This window comes from Nothoprocta perdicaria, unplaced genomic scaffold (genome assembly GCF_003342845.1).
Source record: "Nothoprocta perdicaria isolate Ctin4 unplaced genomic scaffold, notPer1 scaffold_342, whole genome shotgun sequence".
In the NCBI taxonomy this organism is placed as follows: Eukaryota; Metazoa; Chordata; class Aves; order Tinamiformes; family Tinamidae; genus Nothoprocta; species Nothoprocta perdicaria.
The window spans coordinates 27,809-52,290 of NW_020455580.1; the positions used below are offsets into that span (position 1 = coordinate 27,809).

Sequence of the window (24,482 nt, forward strand, 5' to 3'; positions counted from 1 at the left end):
CGCGCCGCGGCCACGCCCCCGCGCCGCGGCCACGCCCCCGCGCTTGGCCACGCGCGCCATGTTTACGGGCAGGGCGCCGCTCGTCTCGCGGCGCGAGTCCACGCGCAGCTCCCCACACGGTCCCAGCAGCTCCCGCCCAGCCCCACACGGCCACCTCATCCCCCCACAAGTGACTTGAGTCCCACAGATGCCCCTCAAAGTCCTTTCGCAGCCCCCACTCAGGCCCGGCCCACCGGGCCCCGCTCAGCCGCCAGGGTCCCGGTGCAGCCCCGCTGTGCTGCCCCGGCCTCCGCTGTGGTCGCGCGTGTGCCGGGGCGGCTGGCTGTGGTGTGGCGCTCGGGGCCAGAGCCGTGACGCTGGCAGCACTGGGGATGCCCAGCCAGGTGCAAAGCACGTCTTGAATGCAGACCTGGGGTTATTGCTGCCCAATACACCTTTGAATTTATTGCAATTACACCCTAAATTGCTAAAAACGGACTGGTCTCCATTTTAGTCATGCACAATTCACTAACAGGTTCTGCTTCAGAGCAAGCTACACTTTATTAGCTTGTGGCATTTGCACTCAGTTAGTTGTGCGCCTCCACGCTTTACTGCTGGGTACCTTCCTCTCATCCATAGTGGCGCTGTGCATATACACCAGGCATCACGTAACAGTTTTCCCAGTTGGCAGGACCTGGGAGACGCTCCAGGAACAAGCCAGGGGAGCCCCGTGGTGCCACGGGAGTTCTCAGCAGCTCCTTGTGGCAGTTGCACCCCACAGGCAAGGCTGTACACGCTGGTGTGCAGCCCCAGGTGCCAAAGTCATGCAGGACAAGCTGAGCATCCCCAACAGGCCACCGCTGTCAAAAGAGCACATCTCAGTGCCGCTTTCTAGTTGTTGCAGAGGCAGGAATGAAATATGCGGTGCAGGAGGGGTATGAAAGCAGAGCCTGAGCCAGTATGGAAACCACCAAGACCTTCTAGGGCCTGGTTTTGGCTCAGCCGCTCCAGCCCTTTCACCAAAGTCCAGTAGATGGCAACAGCATTTCACAAATGCTTTGGTATTTGTCAGTCCTTCGCTAGTTTGCTCATCACTGGTATCCTTGCCGAGCAATTTCTTTCAGCGTTCCAAGGTCAGCCCAAACGAAGTGGCTGCAGAGCGCAGTACCTGCTCCCTCCCAGGTTTATCATGCAGTGTAGGTTTGGGCTCATGGGACTGCATCTTGGGTCACCAGGTGCTGCCACCCTACGCTGGGCATGCATCTTGTCCGTGCCGTCTTTACTTAACACACCTGTACCTCTTTTCTTTGCCCCCAATCCCCATGGAAGGGGACATGCCCCATCTGGGTTAAGCAGATGTCTTTCTCCTATGCCTTATGGGCAAAAAGTCACTTGGACTCCAGCTCTTCATTCAGCCACTCACAGCCCCCCCTTTGGTCCATCTCCCTTTCTGCTCTTGCTGACCTCCCTCAAACTTCTGCTCAGCTTCCTTAACTTGCTTTCTCAAGGCTGTCTTCCTTGATCGTACACCTTTCCTGAAGTGCTAGGCAGCAGTTACTGATCGTCACATAAGTTTGCAGCTCCTTCAGCAATCCTCTAGCTTCTTTTTCTCAAACTTTTGCATTTTTAGTTGAGCAAAGCTGGAGTGGATGCGGGTGTTTCCCTGTTCCTACAGGACTACACAATGAAGGCAACCACGTCAAGGATCACAAGCTTCTCTGTGTGCAGCTTACCCCCGATCATTCAAACATGTACCTGATACAGGCAATAAGTGGCACATCCCCACCCCCCTGCTGAATTTCTTCTTGCATTTTTTCCCGATGGAGCTGAAAAGTACTCAATTGTTTTCATTGCCTTTACGTCAGGATCATCTGGGTGACTTCTTCTGTGGCTATCCTTGGTCCTCCAAGCCATCTAGATCCTGCATCGCAGGGGACCTACTCTGGGTATTTTTACCTGGATATTTATCTCCTTGCCCGGGATAGTGGCGGTGGGGGAGCTGTCAATAAGGGGGAGAATAAGAGGTGGAAGCTCCGGGAGCGCTAAGCAGGACAGCAGGGGAGGTCAGCCCCCTGCACACCAGCTGCCCCATGGAGCTGTACATGAATAATCATCTGCATTCATGCTGCCGGCTGCCCGCCCGTGCCGTGCTGTCGCATCTGTAACACACTTTGGTTCACAGGCCAACAGAGAGCATCTGGCGTCGCGTGGGAAAGCAAATTGGAAATTTGGGTCTCCGGTTCCACCGTGGCAAAGCGACATCCAGCTTAGATTGAAATTCCTCTATCTAAATGGAAATCAGCAGCACCCCCGGCATCAAGGAGGGATCACCCATGTCTCCGCTCCCCCTACTCCGGCACGTGCACAGCCCACAGAGCCACAAGCTCCACTGTGGAGCAGGTGGCCAAGCCGCAGGAGAGAGTGGCCAGGGACAGAGGCAACACGTGGGGACGTCACCCCCCAGCAGTGCCACAAGGGAGCCTGGCCTGTGTCCGCAACGCGCCAGGGGTGACAGACTCCCTCTTCTCGCTCTGAGGAACCTGGGCGCGTGTCTAAATTATCCCCCCGCCACGGGGCGGCTTGACCTCGCGTCCTTACAGGCAGAAGCAGGCAGACATTTACTGGAGCTGTCAAGATGCGAGTGAGATACGTCGTGATAGAAGAGCGATGCTGCTGCTAATGGCCCTGAGCGGGTCCAGCCCGGAGGGGACAATTATCGCAGCACTGATAGCGGGAACGGCGGCTGCCAGCGTGAATTATGGTGCCAGCTGTGGGGTGAGCAGCGATAGGGCTGCAAGGCCTGGCCTTGCCCCAGGTAATGGACATTTGGAGGGGCTCAAAAGCCGAGCGGGGCAATCGCGGCTCGGATGGGACCAGGCAAAACGCCTGCGCTCGCTCGCTCGCCCGCTCGGTGTCAGTGGTGTACGATGTCCCCTGGGACTATCTGAAAGTCAAACACAAGGAGAAGTGCTATCGGCAGAGGCCTTCAGCCAGGAGCGTGGGAGCCCCTGCACAGCACCTGGAAACAGGCATCACTAAACCAGGAGTAGCTGGGAACAGTGTAGGGTGTGGAAAAGTAAAGGCCTTTGTCTGCAGCTTCCCTGGGGTCTGTGCAGTGGCAAGGAGAAAGGGGGAGAACAAGAGAGGATGATCCAGTGCAAGAGCAGGCAGGAAAGAGCCATCACCATGTGGATGGGGCTCTTTCCAGCCTTTCCTGGTCCCTACTGGGCCATTTTCACCAGTCTGTGGTATCTGCAAGCTTCACTACAAGTCACAGCAGAATAGAGGAGATGATTTTTACCTCACTCCTGTGCCAAAAAGAAAATCAGAAACCTCCTTCTGTAGAATGAACTGGCAGAATCCCACCTTGCAGCCTCTCCTCTCCAGACCCGGTGAGTTCCCCTCAGTCTGGCAGCTCTTTCTATGTGCTCCAGCCACCAGCGTCATAACTGGGCCTGGAAAACTTCCCAGGACAAGGTATGGGAGGCCCGTCTTCCCCAGTGCTATTGGCCATATGATAGTCTTCCTCCAACATTTCATTTAAGTCTTGGTGAATATACCTTTGCCCTGTTTTATTTGTGTGCTGGGGAACAGGCAAAGCAGGGCAGAGGCTCCAAAATCCATGTGCCCAAATGAACACATTTGGACCCAAGGACAGCACCCACTGTAATACGTGGTATTGTGCTTGCAGAAAGCACCACTGTGCCATGCTTGTGCAGGGGGCTCATGACATATCAGGAATCAGGAATATCAGGAATCGGGAATATCAGGAGCTGCTGCCAACATAGATGCAATAAATGATGTTGTGCCATGCACAAGAAAGGAAGCTGTTCTTCTCTGCAGCCGCAGAGCTCTGCAGAGAATCCAGCCATTGCACACACCTTGGCCTTACTAAGGCCAAGACCATCCCGCACACAGGTGGCAAATAGATCAGACTGTTCCCTTGAAAAGAGGCAGCAGGGTTGATGTGCAGTGGCTCAAGGTGTTCCGCCCAGCAGCAAGGAGATGGAGGAGCCTGCCCGGTAAATCAGGACATGCCATGCTCGGTCGGAGAGAGTGTGCTGAGCACAGGCGCTAAAGCAGACGTGCTGCGAATTTGCAGGGAGGTAGCCCTTAATGTGTGCAGTAAATCAGGACCCACCATGCATGCGCAGAGAGGCCGTAGTGCTGCACGTGGGCACTAAATCAGCCCGCACGGCACACACGCAGCAAGGCTACCTCGCATGCGAGCAGGGAATAAGGACATGCCCGTGCAGAGAGCCCATCGGTCACACACATGCACAAATCAGGGCTTGCTGCGTGCTGCAGTTTAATGGAGAAAAATTCAGTGTGCATACGTTTATCCTAGAGATCAGAGAAAGACTTGTAGCTGTGCAGGTCATCCGTCTGCGCAAGATGTGGTGGAGTGAGCGCCCAAGGCACAACTACCAAATGAAGACCCGCTCTGAAGGCATGGGACAACAGTTGACCAGGAGATGCTGCATGCATGCAGAGCGGTCACCAGGCAGGTCGCTTTCCCTCCTCGTGTGCTAAGAAGAGTCCTAAGTTTCATTTAGGCTCAACTACAAGATTTGAGAAATCCTCCAAAGTGAGCGGGTTCCACCAGAAACAGAAAAGTGTTAGGGACAGTCAGTGGACTAACAAGCCCAAGGGAGTACACGTAGAAGGGATGGAACCTATTTTATGTAGTGTAACCTGACATTGACCTTTCAAGCAATTACAGCCTGCTAAAAAAGAGCTCGGGATGCCTCTGTACATATGAACACTTCAAACAGGAGAGCACAAGACCTAAAGAAGCAGGTCAAGGGGCTTTTTCAGATAACCAGGTGCCAGAAAGTAGGAACTGCCCAAAGCACCGTTGAGCTGTACTTCTATGTACCTTCAAATATCAAAAACATGTTCTCAGGCTACATAAAAAGCAGATCAAGGAGGAAAAGAGCAGGGTCACTTCACTCTGAAGAAAGGGCACGTTTTAAGGCAATCAGGTTATGGCTCAAATAGCAAACAAATTCAGTGAATGTGCCACCCACATTCAGTAGAGAAAAAAAAAAAAGCAGGATTAAAACACATATAGTCTTTAATACCCTTCTAAGGCTACGGCCAGGTTTGGAAGGGACTGGTACTTAAAGATAGGAAAGCAAATGGAAACAGGATTTAGCACAGATGCATTGGGTCAGTTTAATGTAATGATTTTTTTCTTCAATAATTAACTCAGACATGGTGACACAGAACATTTAGGCCATTTAGACCTAAATGAAAGGTTTAATTTGGTAGCCAATATGAACCAGTTTCTACTGATGGAAGCGATGGGGATGGAGACGGTGTAAAGTGGGAGAGGAAACGGCTAACCAGCTCAATGATGGGTTGTACTAAAAGGGGAAGCCCGCGAGTGAAGCGGTTCCTAGCACTATTCCCCCATCCCTGGTCTTGTGATGATCCTGCTCAGACTAGCAGAAAATGTTCAAGGCTGAGACCTGGGCACAGGGTCATCATGTCTGGGGTGCATTTTCAGGAGGGGCACAGCCTCGTGAGTAGCAAGAGAAGATCTTCAACTGAAGGATCACGTTGAGCATGCCCTTTGGGAGACACCCATTGAAGACTGTGCAAGAAAAGGACAGAACTAGTGACAAATACAGAGTGAAAACTGGATGGAGGCGTCCAAGGGGAGAGGTTTCAGGGTAAATTTCAAACAGGGCACAGAAGCAAGTAACGGCTACTGAGATTGTGCTGGGAAAGTGTAAAGAGGCTGAACAGGACCAGTCTTTGAGTTGGGAGCTGATACGTGCCCCTTGTGTCAAATACGTTGGTCTCTACAAGAAGGTTTGCAAGGAGGCGTTGAGCCAGGCCATATGTGCACCATATGCATGTGTGTGCTACGCTGCATTTTTTTGCTGGTAGCCTGCAGGGATCAGGGAGAAATGTCTCTCCTTTGCTATAAATTTTGGCAGATGAGTTGTCGGGGTGTTTGATCCTTTTCCTGCAACACTGGGGATTACTGCACTTGGAGACAGGGTGCTGTGTTTTCAGTTATATTCAAGTGCCTCAAGCACTGGTAGGTCTGAGGTTAAACTCATGACTAGATTTGGGCTGAGGGAAACTTTTGCACGGATGATGGACTACATCCTATCCTCATCTGAGGGTTTTAGCCCATTCTGCATGGAACAAAGTGATGCTCTCCAGCATCTGAAATAGAAGTCCACAGCTAAAGCGTTAAAGCAAGGAGGTATTGGAAAAAGAGGATGCTGTGGGAAAGGCGGATGCCACCTCTGAGGGCATCCCTCAGTATGAATAACCCTTGGATTTGCAAGTCTAATCACCACTGTGGTGGGACTCGAGCACAGATGGCCCAAGGTGGGGTGTGGAAACAGATTTTGGGCTTGATGCTGACCAAACTGCCTTACTTCCAGCAGGTAGGAGGCATCAGGCTGTGTGAAGGAATCAGAGAAACACATCCCCACTTCCAAAGGAGACAGGATGAAATCCCACCCTGGATCAGATTTTCATCCCTCCGGATTGGCTTCCTCCTGCAGGAATACGTTTTCCGGCCAGCAAAGTCCTGTGGAGGAGTGAGAGCAGCCAGGAACCTATGCTGAGCACAGCCCCGAGCCCTCAGCTGGACCACAACCAAGGGAGCAAGGGGCTTGGGGACCGCGCCAGCTCAGACCCAACCGCCATGCGAGTGCCTGTTCCCAGCAGCGTTAATCCAATTATGAAACAAACTTCCTTTCTTCATTACCAAGGCCTGCGGCACGCTAAAACAGCTTGGCAATTACGGGGGGCTTAGCAAGGGACTGGAGGAAAGGCTGTAAATGACAGAGCTGTTTCCCTTGCAGGGAGGGAGGACAGGGAACCGAGGCAGCTGTGAGGACACAGGAGGCTGCGACAGTGTCGAGCTGCTTGAAAATTACTACAGGAGAAGGTGCCTAGTCTACCTTTCTGCCCAGAGCAAGTCCAACGCCACATCAGGCTTTTCACGGCCTTGTCCGTTGCAAGAGTGAGGATCCTCATGGAGCCTGCCTAGTTTTGTTGCAAGGTTGCCCCATTTTCATTTCCAAACAACCCTCACTTCAGTTACAGGATGACAGAGGAACACTAAAGAACCCATGAAAGACTGGTTCAAACTGTCTAAGCTTTCTGGAGAGCTCATAAAGATCAGCTATGACCACAAAGAGAGGCTATGATGCACTGACTAGACCTAGAGCCCAGTACAAGGTACCATCTACGGGGATCCCAGTTTGAGACATTAACTCTACAGTCTCTCATCTGTCCCACTGGAGAAACTCGGGTCCATCCCCGGACTCGACATCAAGCCGTGGGCTGACTCTTCACTACGGCTCTGCATTCTGCCCCCATGCCCCTACTTCTTTCTCACAGGACCTCCTCCACCGTGGAAGGTCCAGCCTGTTTGGCTTCCTACTGCCCTTAAGTTGCAGGAATATTGCAGCCCGCTTTATGCCTGGTTCCATCCCAACCCCTCTTGCTAATGTTATGTAGAAGGCATGAAGTCTAACTAAGCCTGAGGCAAATCTGCTTCGCCCCCCAAAAGCCTTTCCTGGCCCTGGTTTGACCTCATGGGTGACTCCACTTTGAGCAGGAGATAGGGCTAGACCTCTCCTGAGGTCCAATTTAACCTGAGTTATCCTGTGAGTATAGCCAGCAGGTTAAGGGAAGTGCTTATTCCCCTAAACTTGACACCAGCGAGGCTACATTTGGGCACTGTGTCCAGTTTTGGTCCCACCCAGCATAAGGAAACAGTCCTGCAGAGGGTCACCGAGATAGTTGGGGCTAAAAAACATGATATACAAGTTGTTGCTCTTATTGAGCCTGGCGGAGAGGGCTGAGGAGAGATGTCATTGCCATTTCCAACCACACAGAGCAAAGCTGTGGAGAAGCTATTTCTCCGAGGAGCCCAGTGAAAGGCAAAACCAACAGCACAAGTTGCAGAAATAAGATTCCAGCTGGACACAAGGAAAAAAAGTTCTCTTGCTCTCCCCACTGCCATGGGAAGCTTTTTTGTTTGTTTGTTTTTGTTTTCTTCTGCTCCTCCCTCAGGAGAGGACTGTTTCTGCTGACCGGGGAGAACGGTGCCCACCTGACCGCAAGGACCAGAGGTGGTTGCTGCTGTCTGTAGCCATGAGCTTTGCCTGCACCAGGTCCAACGAAGCCCATCGGCTGGGTTTTCACCCCGAGTCAGAAGTAGGTGCTAGGCTCAGCTCAAGCTGATCTGAGCCTTCTTGCCTGCCGGTAAATGCCAGGACGGTGCACGTTTTAGCTTTTCCTCTGCAGCTCAGGGTCTCTTCCAGCATTGTGCCACCGCCAGCTTGCAGCACACCGGGCAAGACGCCGTGGGCAAAACCCTGCTGCTGCTTGGATACCGACTGGAAGAGCTACCGGGATCTGCTGCCCTTGGTGCAGGGTCAGCACGGGTACTTCAGCCACCAGTCCCACTGCCACCAGTCCCACTGCCACCCGCTATGCAAGAGCCTATGTGCACTCCGGGCTCTGCAGAGAGATGCACACTTTGTCACATTAGGAGGATTAGGAAAGCTGTTTAATTTGAGAATGTGTGCCCAAAGCCCAGCTTCAGAGCGATTGTGTTAGCTCCAGGGCTGCTAAGGGGCCTTCTAAGCCTTTTGCATGGATCAAGGGCGTCTAAGAGCCTCTCTGAAAGAGCATTCCTGCATTTCCAGCCCTTTCTGTGGACTCTGGCACTCACCCATCCTCTTCATGGATGCAACAAAGGCAGGAAAACCCTCTGACCAGAGCTGGTCCATCCCTGGACCTGGAGGACAACCTCCATGGGAGGCTGGCAGGGCTGGAGGGAGGCAGCTGGCGAGCTGGAGCTGCCACTGGGCCAGCACAGCTGTAAGGTGACACCAAGCACTGGAGGAGCTCAAAGGGCTGCCGTTTAGGGAGTGATGAAGGCTGAGGCATCCAGGAATGAAACGTCACCGTTCCCGACAGCTCAAAACTGCAGCTGCAGTTTGGGAGCGTGCTGGTCACACCCGATGGTTCCTGCGACAGCTTGAGGGCCACGATCGCCAGCTGGGATTGTGATGCCCAGGCTAAAAACTGAGCGCCTGGAAACCTCTGAGCGCCAGACAGCCACAGATGGCACACAAGGTCCCCATGTTCCTGAGGAACGTCATCACCTTCTCTCCAAGAAAGCTCCAAGATAGACTCCTTCCCAGGAGCAGGTGATGGGGATGACTATGGTCTTCAATGCACAGTTCAACAAGCTGCTGGGCCCCCTCCACACCATCGATAGCATCCGCTGGACCTAGATGCCCACTGCACCATAGACTAGGAGGATCGACAGGGGACTACAAGCTCCAAGCCCTCTGCTCTGCTGAAGTTTGACGCTCAAGTTTTGAGGGTCAGCAGTGAATCTGGCCCCGCCACCTGCTTTTAGCGTCCCAGGAAAAGGAGGTCAAGGAAACCCAGTGGACATGAGTAACATCGACCTTAAGCTTGGCTTGATCAATAGGGAGAAATGCATTGGCAAGAGCACAGCAGAAAGCACGCAGAAAAGAAAAACAAAGGTGAAAAGGCAAGATATGCATTAACAGCTACAGCATGCATAACGTAGCCTCATTCTGAGGAAGTGGATGAACAAACTGACCTAAAGATAATGTGACAGGGAGATGAAGAACAGGATTGCAGCCCCTGAACACCCAGAGAAGAGAGTATACATCAGAGATTTTCCCCACTGTATCACACTAATTTTTGCTCTATGGGTTTCCTAGGGCAGAAGCACAGGGCAGCAGCCAGGTGGGAGGAGAGTACGTGAACGGATTTAGGGCTTCGGGAAGCAGGAGGCTGGCAACCAGAGCGACTACACACTGCTTTATTAGGCAGCGGTGCTGCACGCATGGCCAAGTAGACGGTCACTATTTACATTTGGCAAAGGAAGGTGGCAAGTACCGAGCACCCATGCAGACTGGGGCCCCACAAGGCTGCCCAGTCCCCTCGGCTTCTTGCTAGCCCCAGGCAGGCCCTGCTTAGCTGCCCTTGCCCTCTGCCAGAGATGGCTCTGGGCTTCCTTGTCTGCAGGCTGGGTCTTTCAGCTCCCTCGTGCAGCGCATGGGTAGAGGCTCTCCCCTCAACTCGTCTTGCCCCAGGCCTCTCCCATGGCCTTAGCTTCAGTTCTTGCTTCCTGAGCTCTGCCCGGAGGAGAGCTGGTGAGCGTGGCATCAGGCCCAGCTCAGCTCCTCGCACGGGGGCATCTCCCATATGCAGCCTGGAAGAAAAACAGGAGCCCGGGAACCCCACGAGAGCGCAAGGGATCTGGCTGCAACACTCCCAGAGAGCGCTGGCCGTGCCCAAGGAGCCGCTCACAGGCTGCTGCTCCAGAGCTCATCCTTGGCATCACAGCGCTCAGCCCCGAGGATGGGCCAGCTTTGGGTACACCCGGCCTCGAGCCAGGCTCGTGAGGGGGTAAGGACTATAGGGTACGGATAGCCACCGGGTACAGCAAGGACATGTGCTCGGCCCCCTTGATGGGCAGCTTGCGGCTGGCGTAGTGGTGGATGATCTCCGGCACGCTGTCAAACGGCGGGCTGTGCTGACCCAACACGTACTTGTTCTCTTGGGTCCGGGACAGCTTCATGTGCATGAAGCCCTGGCTGCTCCTGCAAGGGAAGAACGAGGCAGGGTTAGAGGAAGCAGCTTTTCCCAGTGCCTGACCCTGCTTCTGGCCCCGTGGAGCTTGGTAACACCTACACCTCTCCACAATGTTCTTGGCTGCCTGCCTCAGCCACAGCTGGGCCCACGCTGCCCCACATCCTCTACTTCCCAAGGTTCCAGGCCTGTATTCCTCCCGAATGGTGCATCTCTCCATGAATGCTCTCCCCATAACAAGGGGGGATGAAGCACACAGGACGCAGAGGGCTATGCTCACGGGGGACCATACCAGGACCATGGCAGCCTCTCAAGGTGCATCAAGCCCATGTGCTCGTGCCTTCCCAGCCTTGCCACGAGGCAGCTGAAGGCAAGATTCCTCCCGCAGCCCCAGAGCAGCCTGGTGTCCCCTCCCCACACACACACACCCTGCAGGCTCCATAAAAAACCCGCTAAGCGCAGCAAGGCCGTTTTCCGGCGCAGCGCGGGCGCCGAGCCATCTGAGGCTGTGCAGGCAGATAATGCCACGAGCTCTGATTCCAAGTGACGGGCTAATGGCCCTGTTGCTATTAATTTGCGTCTCTGAGGAGAGCCACAGCCTGTCTGCAGCGTCTGGAATGCACATTACGGCAAAATATTGATGACTTAAAAGCAGACAGGACCTCATCAGCAATGCTGAGCTGTTTCCAGCTCCATACAGTCCAGTCCCATCCCCCCCAGCTGGATCTCTGGAGGAGACGGTGCCCGTAACGGACAGATTGGCTGCATTAGCAGAACAGGCTTGCAATCCATTTAGGAGCTGCTCAAGCTGAGCGGCAGGGAAGTGACTGCCCCGAGGGGAGGCCAGGAGAAGGCAGGCGGGGGAGAGGCGCCGATCCCCAGGAGAAGCCAGGCCAGGGACTGCCACAAAGGCCATGGCACGCAGTCCAAGGAGGGCTATGGAGCCTGCCGATGGGAGTCCTACCACATGCCGTGTCCCTCTGGATGAGAGGAAGAGCTGAAGCGGCCGAGATGCAAGGGGCTGCACACATGGGCATCCCGTGTGTGTGCACATGCGTGTACACCAGGTCTCCGAACACAGGTGGGTGCCCATCGGCGCTGTGCCCTGTTGACAGACAGACCTGCTCCTTTTCTACCACGGGCAGTGGAGAAATGCACAGGCTTAGTGCCAGTTCCACAGCAGGAACGTCGTGATACAGGTCCACAGAGAAGCGATACAGGCTGTTTTGCCCCAAAGCACTCCCTGGGGTTGGGTGTTGGGGAGCAAGGTCATGGTTGGAGGACATCTTCCCCAGCCCCCAAGCTGCGGTCAGCATCAAGAGGAGCTCGGCGACGACAGCGAGCACTGCCCAAGGACCCGACTGACACCAGACCCCTCAGAAACCCTACTGCAAACTGAGCAGCCCTGCTGCAATCAGCTGCCAGGAGGACAATAACAATGACACGAGGAGGATGCTCCTCCGTAGCCCGCAGCCTCTACCCCAAGCAAGGAAGACAGTTCTCCATGGCGTGGCCTCAGCCACTGCTATGGAGGCACGAACCACGTGGGACTCGTTTTGAGAGCACTTGAGATGACAGGACAGTTCTGCCTAGGACCGGCCACAAAGCAGGGGCCAGCTAGCCTGCATCAGACAGGACTGTCTTGGCAGGGTTAAATCCTTCAGGCTAGCTGACATGCTGCGGATACAGCTACTCCTGCTGCTCTCTTTTGTGTGTGTTTTTCTTTAGAGTGGCACAAAAGGTCTTTAGGTCAGTACCAGAGCTCTCCTTTCAGGCCATCTCCTTGGCTGCTCCTCCTTCCTCAGAAAGGAGACAGGAGAGAAAGGAAAAAAGAAAAAGAGATGCAGATAACCAACTTGCAACTATAGGAAAAGGGTCCTAGGGGGATTTGCCTTGAAAAGGCCCTACGGAGAAAAGCAGCAGAGTGAAAATTGTACTTTAGAGGCTGTGTGCTCTCTGCAAACACAGCCAACAGACAGACAATGTCCAAGCAGCTGTCTGGAGCTCCCTGTGCCTCCAGAATTATATCCTTCATGAACACAGCCAGAAGCTACAGCTCAGCATCATGTGCCATGTGAGAAAGGACAATTCTTGGCAAAGAGGACTTGGCCAGTTTTGGCCCAAGACTAAGCACTGGCAAAAGAACTAAGAGGAAAAACAAAGAAACAGATGTCTGGCATATAGGGAAGAGATGGGAGGTGGAAACACCCAACTTCCAGGAGATGGACCAAGAGGACCCAAGGCCAGCACAGAGTGACCCAACTGGAGTCCTAGCAACACTAAGAGAGACTTCATCTTGCAAAGACAGGTGATGAGCACGACAACACGTAGACAACTGTATGGGGCAGAGCCCTGTAAGCACAAAAGCAAGAGCATACCATGATGCCCCAGAACACAGCGGGGAACTACCTCTGCTGCTCTGCAAGATATTCAGGGTGGTCTCCACCAGCACTGGTGGATACAGGGACACAGATACAAAGGTGACTTTGGAGTCCTTAGGAGAGAGGTGACCGAAACAAGAGAGGTCCAGCAACAGCAGTGTTTTCATGCTGGCCCAAGGCCAACAAACCCACTGTCACCTCTCACACTCTCAAATGCACACAGTGCCAAACACCACCTGCAAGGAGATAGCTGAGAGGGCTTCTTGCAGCCTCAAACACGACCAGAGATTTGTCGCTTCTGTGATGCTCATCTCCAAAACGCTTCTTTCGAAACAGTTGCTGAAAGTCTGCCTCTGGCAGGAGACAAATAATCGTTCGTATTTGTACAAATTAGACAAGTTAATCTTCTCGCTTAAGGCCTACTGGCCCCTATCTGAAACTGCCTGAATTTGAACCTTGCCCCAAAAGGACAAGAGGAATCACTGGGGCACTGTGAGCTCTGCAAAACAGTTATAATTAGAAAAGGCCAAGAGGAAAATATAACAGGCTAGGAGAAGTCGCTGCTTCAAAAGAGAAAAAAAAATTCAAAAGAGAAAATTGAAGTGTCAGGAAAAAATCTGATCAAAAAGGGAAATCAAAACAGGGGTTTTCTTTTTTGAAAGGTTTGTTGAGAGATCTAAAAGCTACAAGGACACAAGGAAGAGAGAGTCTGCCCTTGTTTGCTATTGAAAGCAGCAAAAAAAGTGTAAAATAAAGACAGAAAAAGTAATCTGATTCCCAACTGTGACATTGGGAAATATGTGGGGAAAGCTCAAATCACTAGGAAGAAATTCAGGTAGGAAAATATAAAGTACATTAAGAGAATCTTGGGGATATGTGGCCTGTTGTTGGAGAGGGATGACTAAAGTGCTCCATAAATACTTTTTTTCATGTTTGCCAGGAACAGAGTCAACATACTTGTGCTGCAGGAGGGCAATGAAGTGTTTGCTAATCCATCTTCAAGCCAGGAACAGCTCTGATTTCATAGGGCACCATCCCAGGAGTCTACTCCTGCCCCTACCCCCCCTCTCCCCCCCCCAAAAAAAAGGCTGGCTGGATGAGGAGCTCCGGGAAGCAGGACTCTCCCTGGCAGGATTCGAGCTACGATGCCTCATGCGGCTTCAGGACTCACATTTTCTAGGAATCCAGAAAACTTGGAGACAGTACAAAAAAAAAAAAATCTACCAAAACAAACAGAAACCAAACTCTGCTGAGAAGGTGAGATTTCCTTCCTGAGAAATCGAAGTGGTTCAGTTTTCTTTGAGCCCCACATTGAGGGCTCTCCTTTGGGAACTGAACAGTCTCTCAATATCTCTTTCTTTCTGTCTCCGCTTTTTGTATCTTTTTTTTACCGGCTGTGTTGGATGAGGGTACTTTTTAAATTGCTACCTTCTCTACAGCATGGCAGAGCAACAAGCCACAACACTTAACTGGGCTGGGAGGCACGCAGGGAGAACCTCAATTCCACGAATAATGTGATCACACAAACTCTTTTTCTTCCTCCACAAAACTAGGCTAGAAAGGGATAAGAGAAGCCAGAGCTCGAGCTGTAATCAGACACTTTCAGATGAGTAATAAGGCACATCGTTTTATCCGCCTGGATTATAAACATTGCCAAGGGAAAAAGCAGCATGCCTTCAGATTTGCAAGGCTTTCGGCAAGATACTTTTGCCAAACAGCAATGCAAATGTCAAGAGCCTGTGCTAGGCAGCAAATAATCACAAACTTTGTATTAGGAGCATCTTGCAGTTCTCTAAGTTACCCTGTTTCCCTTGGCTAACCCTCCAGTCCAAGACCCACGGCACGAGAACATGTGCACAGGCACACCTCCTAACAGCCCACAAACACAGGCACCCAGGGGTATGATATCCAGGGGTATTTCCACGTTCAAGCCCACCACGTGCAACGCCAGGGCTCTGGGTGCTCTTGAACGCAAGTCACCAGCGCTCAGCGCCACGTGGCAGCATCGCTGCTGCAGCGGCCAGAGGATGGCACGGCCCTGGCAGTGCCACCCACTCCTGGTCTCACCGCCCTGAGTAAAGCCACTCACTTCAAGGAAAGGGAGAAGTCATTCTTGCTGGTCTCGCTGTTGCGCACCAGGTAACTGGCCTCCTTACAGAGCCTCAGCAGCGTCTCCGCATCCGTCCGGCTGATGGCCCCGTGGTACCAGCTGTAGGCAGGAGAGACAGGAGAAAGGGGGTTGCTGGGGTATGACCGGTGCGGATGGCCCACGCGGGACAAGAACAGCCCTAACTGGTTATGTTATACCCATGCTGTCAGGGACTGGCAGTGCCAGCTCACTCAGCATCCCCCTTGGGACGGGAGCGATGTTCAGGCTCAGCGACCTGAGTAAAAGAGGTTGGTGATGGAGGACAAGGAGCAGGCCGAGTAAAAGGGATGCAGCGGGCACCACGGGACACTAGGACTCCAAGAAGCATGGAAGGGACAAACAGCAGCTGACAGATGCGTGGTAGGAGGGAAGAAAGGACCAAGTTCAAGACCAAGTTCATCCTGGGCTTCTTTGCTATGGGAATCTTAGTGCACGCAGAGGGGCGAGGGAGCTACTCTGTGGCAGGACTCACCACTGGCTCTCCAGGGGCAGGGCTGGGTCAATCCTCTCCCCGAGGAAGGGCGCTGGCTCCAAGCTGAGCGTCTTCGTGCTCTTGAGGTTGCTGGTCCCATGTCTGAGGGCAGCTCTGGCCTTCTCTTCCCTGCAGGGCGAAGTCCGGCTGTACCCCAGGCCCTCTGCCTGCCCTGCAAGACAGAGGCACGTCAGAGGGTGCAGAGCAGCTTCCAAAGCAAGAACCAGCACTGAATGCACTGCAGCAGGCTGGACTGAGAACAGACCCACCAGCTTTGGAGAACATTTTCCACCTGGAAAACCCTACGGGAATGCTCCTGGCCACAGAAGCACACAGAGACATTTTCCATCACTCTTACTTCCCCATTCTCCTGGTCTAGCCACAAACAGGTCAGGTCAGCTTTTGGACTCTTGCTCTCTAAAGAGTCCCAGGATGCAGCAGGTCAGGTCCGTGCCAAGCTGGGAATTGATGCAAACTAATCTTTGCAATGCCTTATCTCCTGGAAATATTTTCCAGGAAGCCCTCTCCTTTTGGGCCTGCCATTTCCATTGCACGACACCCCCAAAGCGCCCAAGCTTTAGCTCTGCAAGGGTAGTCCAACGGGTAGGACGTTCCACAAGCGAGATGCGTGGGGTGCCGGGGGGCACTGCTGCTGGGTCCTGCACCTCCATGCAATGACCCCAGCCTTTCTCCCACGGGTGCCTGGTTTCCCTGAGATCCCTGTGGCCTCACGAGCCGGTCGCCGGCCGCCTTGCCCACGGCTCCGGCGCGGGAGGATGACGAGGGCCGCGTGAGCAGCAGGGTGTTAGCGGAGCCGTGCCCTGGGGACCGGCTGCCCACTGAGTGTTATTTCCTCGCAGGATGATTCCCGCATTAATAATATTGTTTCGCTCTCCTCCAGAGAGTTCATTATTGCTCCCCTGCAACACAAGCCCCTCTCGCAAATTACTTATTGATCGGGCGGCCGCGAGCGGAGCCGAGGCACCGCTGCCGCCGGCACATACAGGACCAGGTGCCCCAAAGGCGGCCGAGCCCCGGGGCCTCCTCTGGTCTCCTCTTGCCCCCAGGACAAGCCGCCAGCAGCTGCCATGCCCTGCAAACACCCTCGCAGCCAGTGCAGCTCGGTGGGAGCCGCTGGGCTGAGCCACTTCCAACCCAGCACCCTCCCTCGTCCCCTCATTTCGGATGATTTCGCCAGGGTGCTGCCCTCAGCGCCTGCTCTCTCAGATGGACCAGGAGCCCAAGGCCTCAGGCTAAACCAGGCTCTGGCCTTCCATCCACAAAAACCTAAATAGCAGCCAGGAAAGCAGGAGGAGAAGGATATCTCCGCCTAGGTATCCTCCAAGGAGGCTGTTTGAGGGAAATATGATCCACGCTCCAAGCGAGTGAGGATGGTGAGAAAGGCAAGGTCCCACTGGCACTTCCACCCAGGAGCACTGGGTAGACTGGTACTGGGTCCCACTGGCACTTCTAGCAGGCACCTCAGCCTGCCCTTAGGCTGACAAGAGAGGAAGGGAGCCAGAAGAAAAGCCATTCGAAAGTCCTTCGCAGCACTGCATGGCTGAAAACCAGCAAGGAGCAACTCAAGGACGAAACAGTCTAGACCAGCAATGCTGCTACAACCGTCTTGCTTTTCAGCTGCCCCATTCAGTCTTGCACTCGACGAGAAACTCTAGTTTCAACTCATCACCTAAAAAATTGGGACAATCATTTAACCAAAAAAAAAAAAAAAGAAGAAAAGAAAAAAAACCACTAGACAATCAAAAAGCAAAACTCTGCTGGCCCCAGAGATGGCTTGAAGTCTTCACACAGAATAAATGCAGAGCATCTGTCAGAGGGAGACAGATGAAGAGCATATGATGAAACGGTATATTAAAAGAACGAGGAGACATCCTTCAAGGAGCTCAAGTTGCAACCAGACAGGGAAAGTATAAAGCAAACACAAAACTCTGGCAAAATAAACTTAACAGAACAAAGCAAGTGAAATAAAAGAGTAAAAAAAGAAAGAGAGGGAGGCTTTGTGTTGCTAAAACCATGAAAAATGACAAAATGATGCATTCTTTGGGAGCAAGAAGCTCGTCAGCGTGACTGCAGGAATAAGCAATGATGAGGGAAGAGAGGAGCCTGCATAGCAAGGAAATTTTCTTGACAGAAGTTTCTGCCTGCAAGACTTCTCTTTTTTTGGACACATTGAAGATTCCTCTCAGATCGAAGCATCCCTAAAAGAGGATTTGGGACAATACCGAGGCATCCTTTACAGCGGATTTGGGACAATACCACAGAGATCAGCCACCTTGCTCTGGACTTCCTCTGCGATTCACACTATCAGTGGCCACGTGCAATCCCTTGCTCAAAAACACCCAGGAAGCAGCAAAAGCCCTTACCAAGTTTTTTAAAGCAAAGCTCTGTAGGGATCTGGGTAATGACAGATAAGAAAAATCAGACTTCTGCACCTGGCAAACTGCAGCATCCCTCAGGAGGAGAATTAGTGACACCCAGACATGGTCCTGCCACACATCACACTGATCCAGCTGAGTTCTCAGGACGAGCATGTGAATGAGGTCGAGCCAACCAATACAGCATGGGTGGATTTTGACAAAAACCCTTACCTAAAGCTCTTTAAAAAAAAAAAATCTAATCTGCAATGGCATGAAAGCACAGCCCTTAAAAAATTAATAATCAGGTAAAAGGGAAGAAACAATCATTGCCTTTTATAAGGGAGATTAACCAGCGAAGTCCAAGGGGGATTTACACAGGGTCTCTTCCGCTCAACATGCACACAAAAAAACTTGAAAACACGGCAAATTTGAAATGACAAAGCATGCCTGCAAGATTTAGCCATTCAGGGTAGCAAAAGCGAGCGCCAGCCACCAAGGGTTTGGAAAGGTCTCCTGCAATCGAGCAGTTCAGCTATAAAATAGTAGATGAAATTTAACAGTGCTAAATGAAGTGATGCACATGGGGAAAGAAACAAAACCACAGCCCTAGCTTCAGCGGTGAGATCTGATTTAGCTGTTACGACCCTTGTGAGAGACTTGGGTCTTCAGAGTGCCAAGAAACATCAGGTAAATGCTCAGTAGTTGGAAGACATAAAATAAAATCACCTATCAAATGCTAGGAATTTAGGGGCAAAGAAGGGGACAAAGCAGGAGACAATAATTCTGTCACTGAATAAATCCCTAGGGTGTCTTTATTACTGCACACCAACAGATATCATATAACTGGAGGAGACAGAAGAGAGGAGGGCAAATCTCTCTTGTCCTGTGAAGGACAAGTGAGGAGGCCAGGAGGAGCTGGGGGAAGGAGAAGGAGGCCAGACATCTGCAGAGCTCTGCGTGGCACCGACATGGCAAAGGGGGTACTGTATGGCAAGAGGAGCGGGGATCAAAGGAAGTTATCAAGGGAGCAGTTCAAACATCAATGGGAAATACCAGGGATCTCCACTCTAGGATGTTGCGTACGTCAAGCGCTTAGAAGGCTTCAAAAGGTACTTGGAAAAACTTGTGGAAGGACAATCTGATATGGGCTTTGAAACACAAAGCGCAGCCTGGTCCAGGCTCAGGTACTGAGCTGCAGCCTGCTGGACCCGAGGAGAATTTGTGTGGGGAGTGTGAGTATAGGCTTGTCCTGGTCTTGCACTCCTTCCCAGTACCTGATGGAAGATGCTGTCAGAGACGGACTGATGAGTTTGGCAGAACCTGCGAGAGTCACAAGGCTGTCCTTGTACCTCTTCCATGTAGAGGAAGAGGCAAGAAACTGAAGTAAATAGTAAAGCTGTAGATGAACTCTAAGCACCTGAGCACCAAGACCTGACCAGAGGACGTGGCAGGGCCGGCAACCTCCGAGACGCTGTGGCAGCTCAGGCCCAGGTTGGCAGCAGGGCCAGCAAGGCAGGGTCCCATGGGACATTGGCTCCAGCCTCCCCAAACACCGCGCTGGTCGCGCAAGACCCACCGTTGGCGTCTTCATAGCTCAGCTGGCCTTGCTGCGGAGGGACGGAGGCACCGGCCTCGCCGTCCAGGGGGCTTTCACCGCTGTCGAGCTGTCCCACCGGTGGTGGCCATGGCAGGTCTTTAATGACCTTGATCTCAACTGGATATTGGGGGGGGGAAGGAAGGGAGGGTGGGAAAGAGAGAGAAAAAGAAAGAGAAGGAGAAAGAGAGAGAAAGGACTTAGAAATAAATGTCAGCAACACAAGGCCTAAAGAGAAGAACAGCAGTTGTGGCAGGGGAAGAACTAAGGATTAAACACCCAGGAGCCTGAGCCCATGCACCTTAAAGCCAGTTGAAGGGTACAGCAAGGCACGCAGCCAAAGGGACCTGCATCATCACAGTGGGCCCTCGCAAGCAGAGCTGGGCCCAGGGAAGGCCCGGAGCAAACTGAGCTGATGGGCTCTTGATCTCCTTAGGTCCTGGGAAATCATCAAGTAGGAAACACCTAGAGCTGATGGTGTTCATGCAGCTCTGCCATTTAATGCCTTCCTCAGCGCCAAGCATGAATAGGTCTGATGCAAGTTCCCCAGGTTGAGACGCTGGACCCTGCTCCTCCGTCTTCCCATCTTTTCCAAGTGGCCTCAGTGAAACCTCCGGGGCTGGAAGCAAGCATGCATCTCCCCAACTCTATGTGCAAGTCCATCCAGTAGACCCAGGCTCAAAGTCCCATCACCACCTGTCCTGTCCGTGCATTTAAATCCCCTTAGCCATCTCGCCCCAGGCACTTCCCAGTCACTCAGCTCAGTCCAAGCTCCCCTGCCATGTGCCAGCAGGTTCGGGATGTGCTTAGCTGGCTGGGTCCTGCCCTGCAGCCAGAGGATGAGACGGGGGCATTGAGCACATCAGGCCCTGACGCGCTTGGCAAAGCTCCTGAGACCACACACAGACAATCCACCATCTGTGACGAGAAGGATGAGGAAAGGGGGACAGACGCTGCTCGGGATGCTCATTCCACAGGCCCGTCAGCACAAGATCTCACAGGCCTAGCAAGGGGGCAGAGAGCCAGCAGAGAAGTTCCAACATTGCAAGAGAGGACAAAGGCCCTGTGAGCAACAGCAGGACCTGCTCCAGCTCCAGGAGAAAATAGCCAGCAGGTCCTAATGTGCCCTAGAGCACAGCATGCTGCTTCAAGTTACACACAAATTCCCCACGGGACTCGGCGTGAAACTAAAGGGCCCACTTCATCTCCCTCACCTACGGACACCAAGCAAGACAACTAATCGCCCCCAATCCGTTGCACAGACACATCTCAGCACAAACCCGGTGTCCTGCATTTCCAGACCATGGAGCCCAGCGAGGGGAATCCTCAGCACACCAAGCTGCAGACACCCAGCTTTGCACCCATCCTTGCCAGGACCCAGGAGTCCCAGGTGCCCACACAGCCTCATCCACACACAAGAGCCCAACACATACCTCTCCAGCTTGCAGAGCCTCAGCACGAAATCTGAGTCTGTGCCCCAGTTAGAAGCCCCAACGCTGATGCTGCTCCACCTGCATACCTGCTCAGCACCAGCCCCTGACAGCACAGGTGCCACGTGCATGCTGGCAGCAGCGCAGACATACTGCTGCAATTAAGCTGCACCCGAGATCAAAGCGTGGCAATTAGCCAGCGCTGGCACCAGAGCCAGCAACTAATGCACGGCATGGATTTCCTCATTAACAAACACAAACGCAATCGATTTCCGCGGCACGAATAAATAGGTCAGAGGGGTGGATGCTCTCCGGCCAACGGCTCCCAAGGGAGCGACCAGCTCCTGCCTGGGCAAAAGCAGACATGCAAAAGGAGGAATAAACCCAAAGTTCAGTCTAGCCTCTCCTCAATAATCTGCAACGGTGGGGGACAACTCGCACTGGCAACTAGAGCGGAGCTGGAGACGACAGGTAGTGAAGAAGCTGCTAAGGCACCAGTCCCGTCAGGCCCTCTAGTGCTCCCAGCTGGCTCCCACCAGCCCCGCTGAAGACAAACAGCTTCTGCAAGTGGAAGGGCCTTCCCACAAGGCAGAGACTGCTGCTACAGAGCCCGCAAAAACAAGGGGAACCCAAGAAAGCAGCTTCCCTCTTCCACAAACACTCACACATCCCTAGCAGGAAAGGAATCATGGTGCTCAAGACACCCTTCTATGCCCGCAGGCTGCCCCCATCCTGCTCACCTGCAAAAGCTTTAGAGATACGCTCCTTCTTCCACTCCCAGGGCTGGTCGTACTCCTCAGGCGGCCGCTCGTCATCCTCAGGCAGCCGGGACTCCCTGGGCCTTGGGCAAGTCGGGCGGTCGCTCTCCGTGTCCAGCCCTCCACACACGGGCTCATAAGGGGTGTCGTAGAGGTGCAGCGGCCGGGCCGGAGCCTCCCGCAAGCCCTTCTGGCGGATCTCTAGCAGAAAATGAAAGAGAAGACCATCAAGTCTATGCCTAACACAGTCTGGCCACGATCCCCAAGGCCAGGTGAAAGGGTTTCCTTCAGCCAAGGAAGGCATGGGGCCGGGCACATCAACGGAAGAGCAGATCCCAAACCTGCAGCAAGCACCTGCCAGAAGCAGCAGACCTAGTTGAGAGCAAAAAGCAGCAATGTTTCCCTCTGTGGGAGCCAGCCTGCTATCAGCTGGTACCAAATGATGGCTCCTCACGTGCCTCAGCCCGATCCAGTGTCAGGACGGGCAGTGTGAAGGAGTCTTTCCACTGCTCCGTGGAGAGGAGATGCTGAGACGCCAAGGGGACACCATGGCAGGGGAAAATGCCAGCATCATAGGAATGGAGAGTTATCTCCAAATGCCCAGATGTCACCATACCACAGGAAAAGACAGTCAGGACTCCTGGGTTCGCCCTACCGTTCTGTTCAGGCTGCAGAACAGAACTGGCTACAGCTGCTAAAGGCTCCAAGCTCATCAGAGGAACAGTACGAGGAAGCAGCACACCTTGGAGGACTTTATTAGAAGTCATGAGGGTGCTACGTCGTGGCACTGTGCTGGGCACAGCTCCCGGCAGGCCTTTTGGACAGACACCGACCCTGGATGCCCCACAGCCCTTCCCCGAGTGCCCAATATGGGCATGTCTCTTGGGAGCCAAATTCATCTGCTGGGCAGAAAAGCCCTGAGCCGGCTTTGCTGCCCTTCCCCAGCACCGAGATCCCTTCCCTCCCTGCGGCAAAGCATCCAGCAGGTCCACAAGGACAGAGCTCCCCAGCTACAGAGTCTGCAAGAGCGATGAAGACGGGTTTATTCCCTCAATATTTAGCATAGCTAGTCTGAAAAAAAAAATGGGAATTTGAATAAAATGCCCTTCTCTCAAGTTAAACAGGAACACACGTCTCTTCACAGACACAAAAAGCCTCTTTGCCGCCCGCTGCATTTTTTTAGCCCCAAAAAAGCAACAGTTTCCTCCAGAAGCTGCTTCGGCTTTCCAAAACCATTTGCTACAGGAAAACCGCAGGGCTGCAGAGCGGAGCCAGAGCCTCCAGCGTGCAACCTGGCGTAGCAGCCCCGCGCGCTGCAGCGGCGAGCGCGGCGCCTTCAGGAGCTTGCGAGCCATGAACGAGCCCCGCTGGGCACCCCGCTGCGGCGGCAGCCAAGGAACAGCACGTTCAGGACCAGCTGTAGCTGAATTAAACGTCCGAGACGTATCAAATGTCAGCTCTGAAAGGCAGCGCTCTGGAGGCTCAGCCTTGCCCGGCCACCCCGCTGCCCCCAGGGCAAGTCAGGCAGCAGGAACCGTGATCCAGGAGGCAGCTCCACAGCACGGAGCCGCGCGAGGAGCGCCCGGCAGGAATACAGAGGTGCCTTCGCTCAATTGCCTTCCAAGAGCACTCTGGCTACGGTGAGCTCCGCACGTGTAGGTGGTCCCTAGAAAACTGGGCTGCACCCCACTAGTCACGCTGCAGGGTTGCTGGCCAGCTCTCAGGAGCTTTATCTTGGGGGCCTGGCACAAGCCTATGTTATGGGTTAGGAGGAAGATTGCCCACCAAATTCATGGAGCAGCAGCAAGCAGAGACACTAGGAGTGCACTGGCCTTTGCAGAAAGCTTTAAATCTTACCGGCCATCATCTTCTGGGCTTCATACGGTTCCATATATCCATCATTCTCCATCACCTTCTCGAGTCCTGACTGGCTACCAGCCACTTGTGTAGCATCAAAGGGATCTGCATAGTCCTCCAGCACAGCCAGCTGGAAGAAGAGCAGGATAGGAGAAGGGTTAGTGTACTCTCTGCCTCCCCCAGGGCATAAGGGGCCACATGACGATCCCAGGAAACATCACCATGAGCAAAACGAGTGGCCCCAAGTGACAGCAGGGACTGTCGAAGCCAGCAAGGTGCAAACACTGCCGATGCTGCTGCTGTTACAGACCCCTCGTAGCAATGCACATCCTTCCCCGAGTGCTCCTGCAGCCCAGGAGCACAAGCACCAGAGCCTGCACCAGGACACAAGCCCAGGAGCGAGCCCGGAGGGCAACGGCAGCAGCAACAAAGCGAAGGGGCACCGAGGGCCTGGGAAAACAGCTCCAGGTTGCTGCTTCCTCCAGTCCCTTTCACATCCTTTGGCCTTTTCTGAAGCAAAGCGCCCAGCGGGCCTCGCCACGCTGCCCGGATCAGCGCGGCTCCGCAGAGCAGGTGCAGGGAGCCAGCCACGCTGCCAGGCACCAGCACGAGGCTGACAGCAGTGGAAACGCTCCAGCCTTTGTCCCAAAAGCTGGGCCTGAGCCAAGCGGAGCAGAAGGCAGCCCAGCCTCCCCCGTTAGCATCAGCAGCGCCGCCAGCGCCTGCACAGACACCCAGGCAAGGCTCCCCTGCCGTTGCACGTGCCCGTGCGCTCCGGCAGCCTCGCCAGAGGCATCTCCGTTGGGTTCCCTGCATCCAAGGTGGAGAAGCAGCACGTGGAGCAGGCCACCGAACCCACCCAGC

At 53.6% G+C, this 24,482-nt stretch overlaps 1 protein-coding gene across 2 annotated transcripts; it reads right to left on the reverse strand.

Moving 5' to 3' along the window:
- Positions 1-10,003: 10,003 nt before the first annotated feature.
- Positions 10,004-23,744, reverse strand: SHF (Src homology 2 domain containing F). 2 transcript variants are annotated; one of them, XM_026043948.1, is made up of 6 exons: positions 23,619-23,744; positions 21,744-21,962; positions 19,556-19,693; positions 15,602-15,773; positions 15,070-15,189; positions 10,004-10,610 (listed from the first exon to the last, which is right to left on the reverse strand). In XM_026043948.1, the coding sequence occupies exons 1-6, from the start codon at positions 23,668-23,670 to the stop codon at positions 10,424-10,426; spliced, it is 888 nt and encodes a 295-aa protein (XP_025899733.1). In that variant the 5' UTR covers positions 23,671-23,744; the 3' UTR covers positions 10,004-10,423. The 2 variants fall into 2 exon arrangements, with proteins under 2 accessions (XP_025899733.1, XP_025899734.1); XM_026043949.1 differs by lacking the exon at positions 19,556-19,693.
- Positions 23,745-24,482: the final 738 nt, after the last annotated feature.

Excerpts from the sequence above, each read along its gene's own strand:
- SHF (XM_026043948.1), bottom strand. The coding sequence starts at position 23,670 with ATGGAGAATGATGGATATATGGAACCGTATGAAGCCCAGAAGATGATG. Across the intron at positions 21,963-23,618 it reads AGCCCAGAAGATGATGGCCG|AGATCCGCCAGAAGGGCTTG; the intron begins GTAAGATTTAAA and ends ATTTTCTGCTAG. Across the intron at positions 15,190-15,601 it reads CTGCCCCTGGAGAGCCAGTG|CTGGTACCACGGGGCCATCA; the intron begins GTGAGTCCTGCC and ends TCCTGCCTACAG.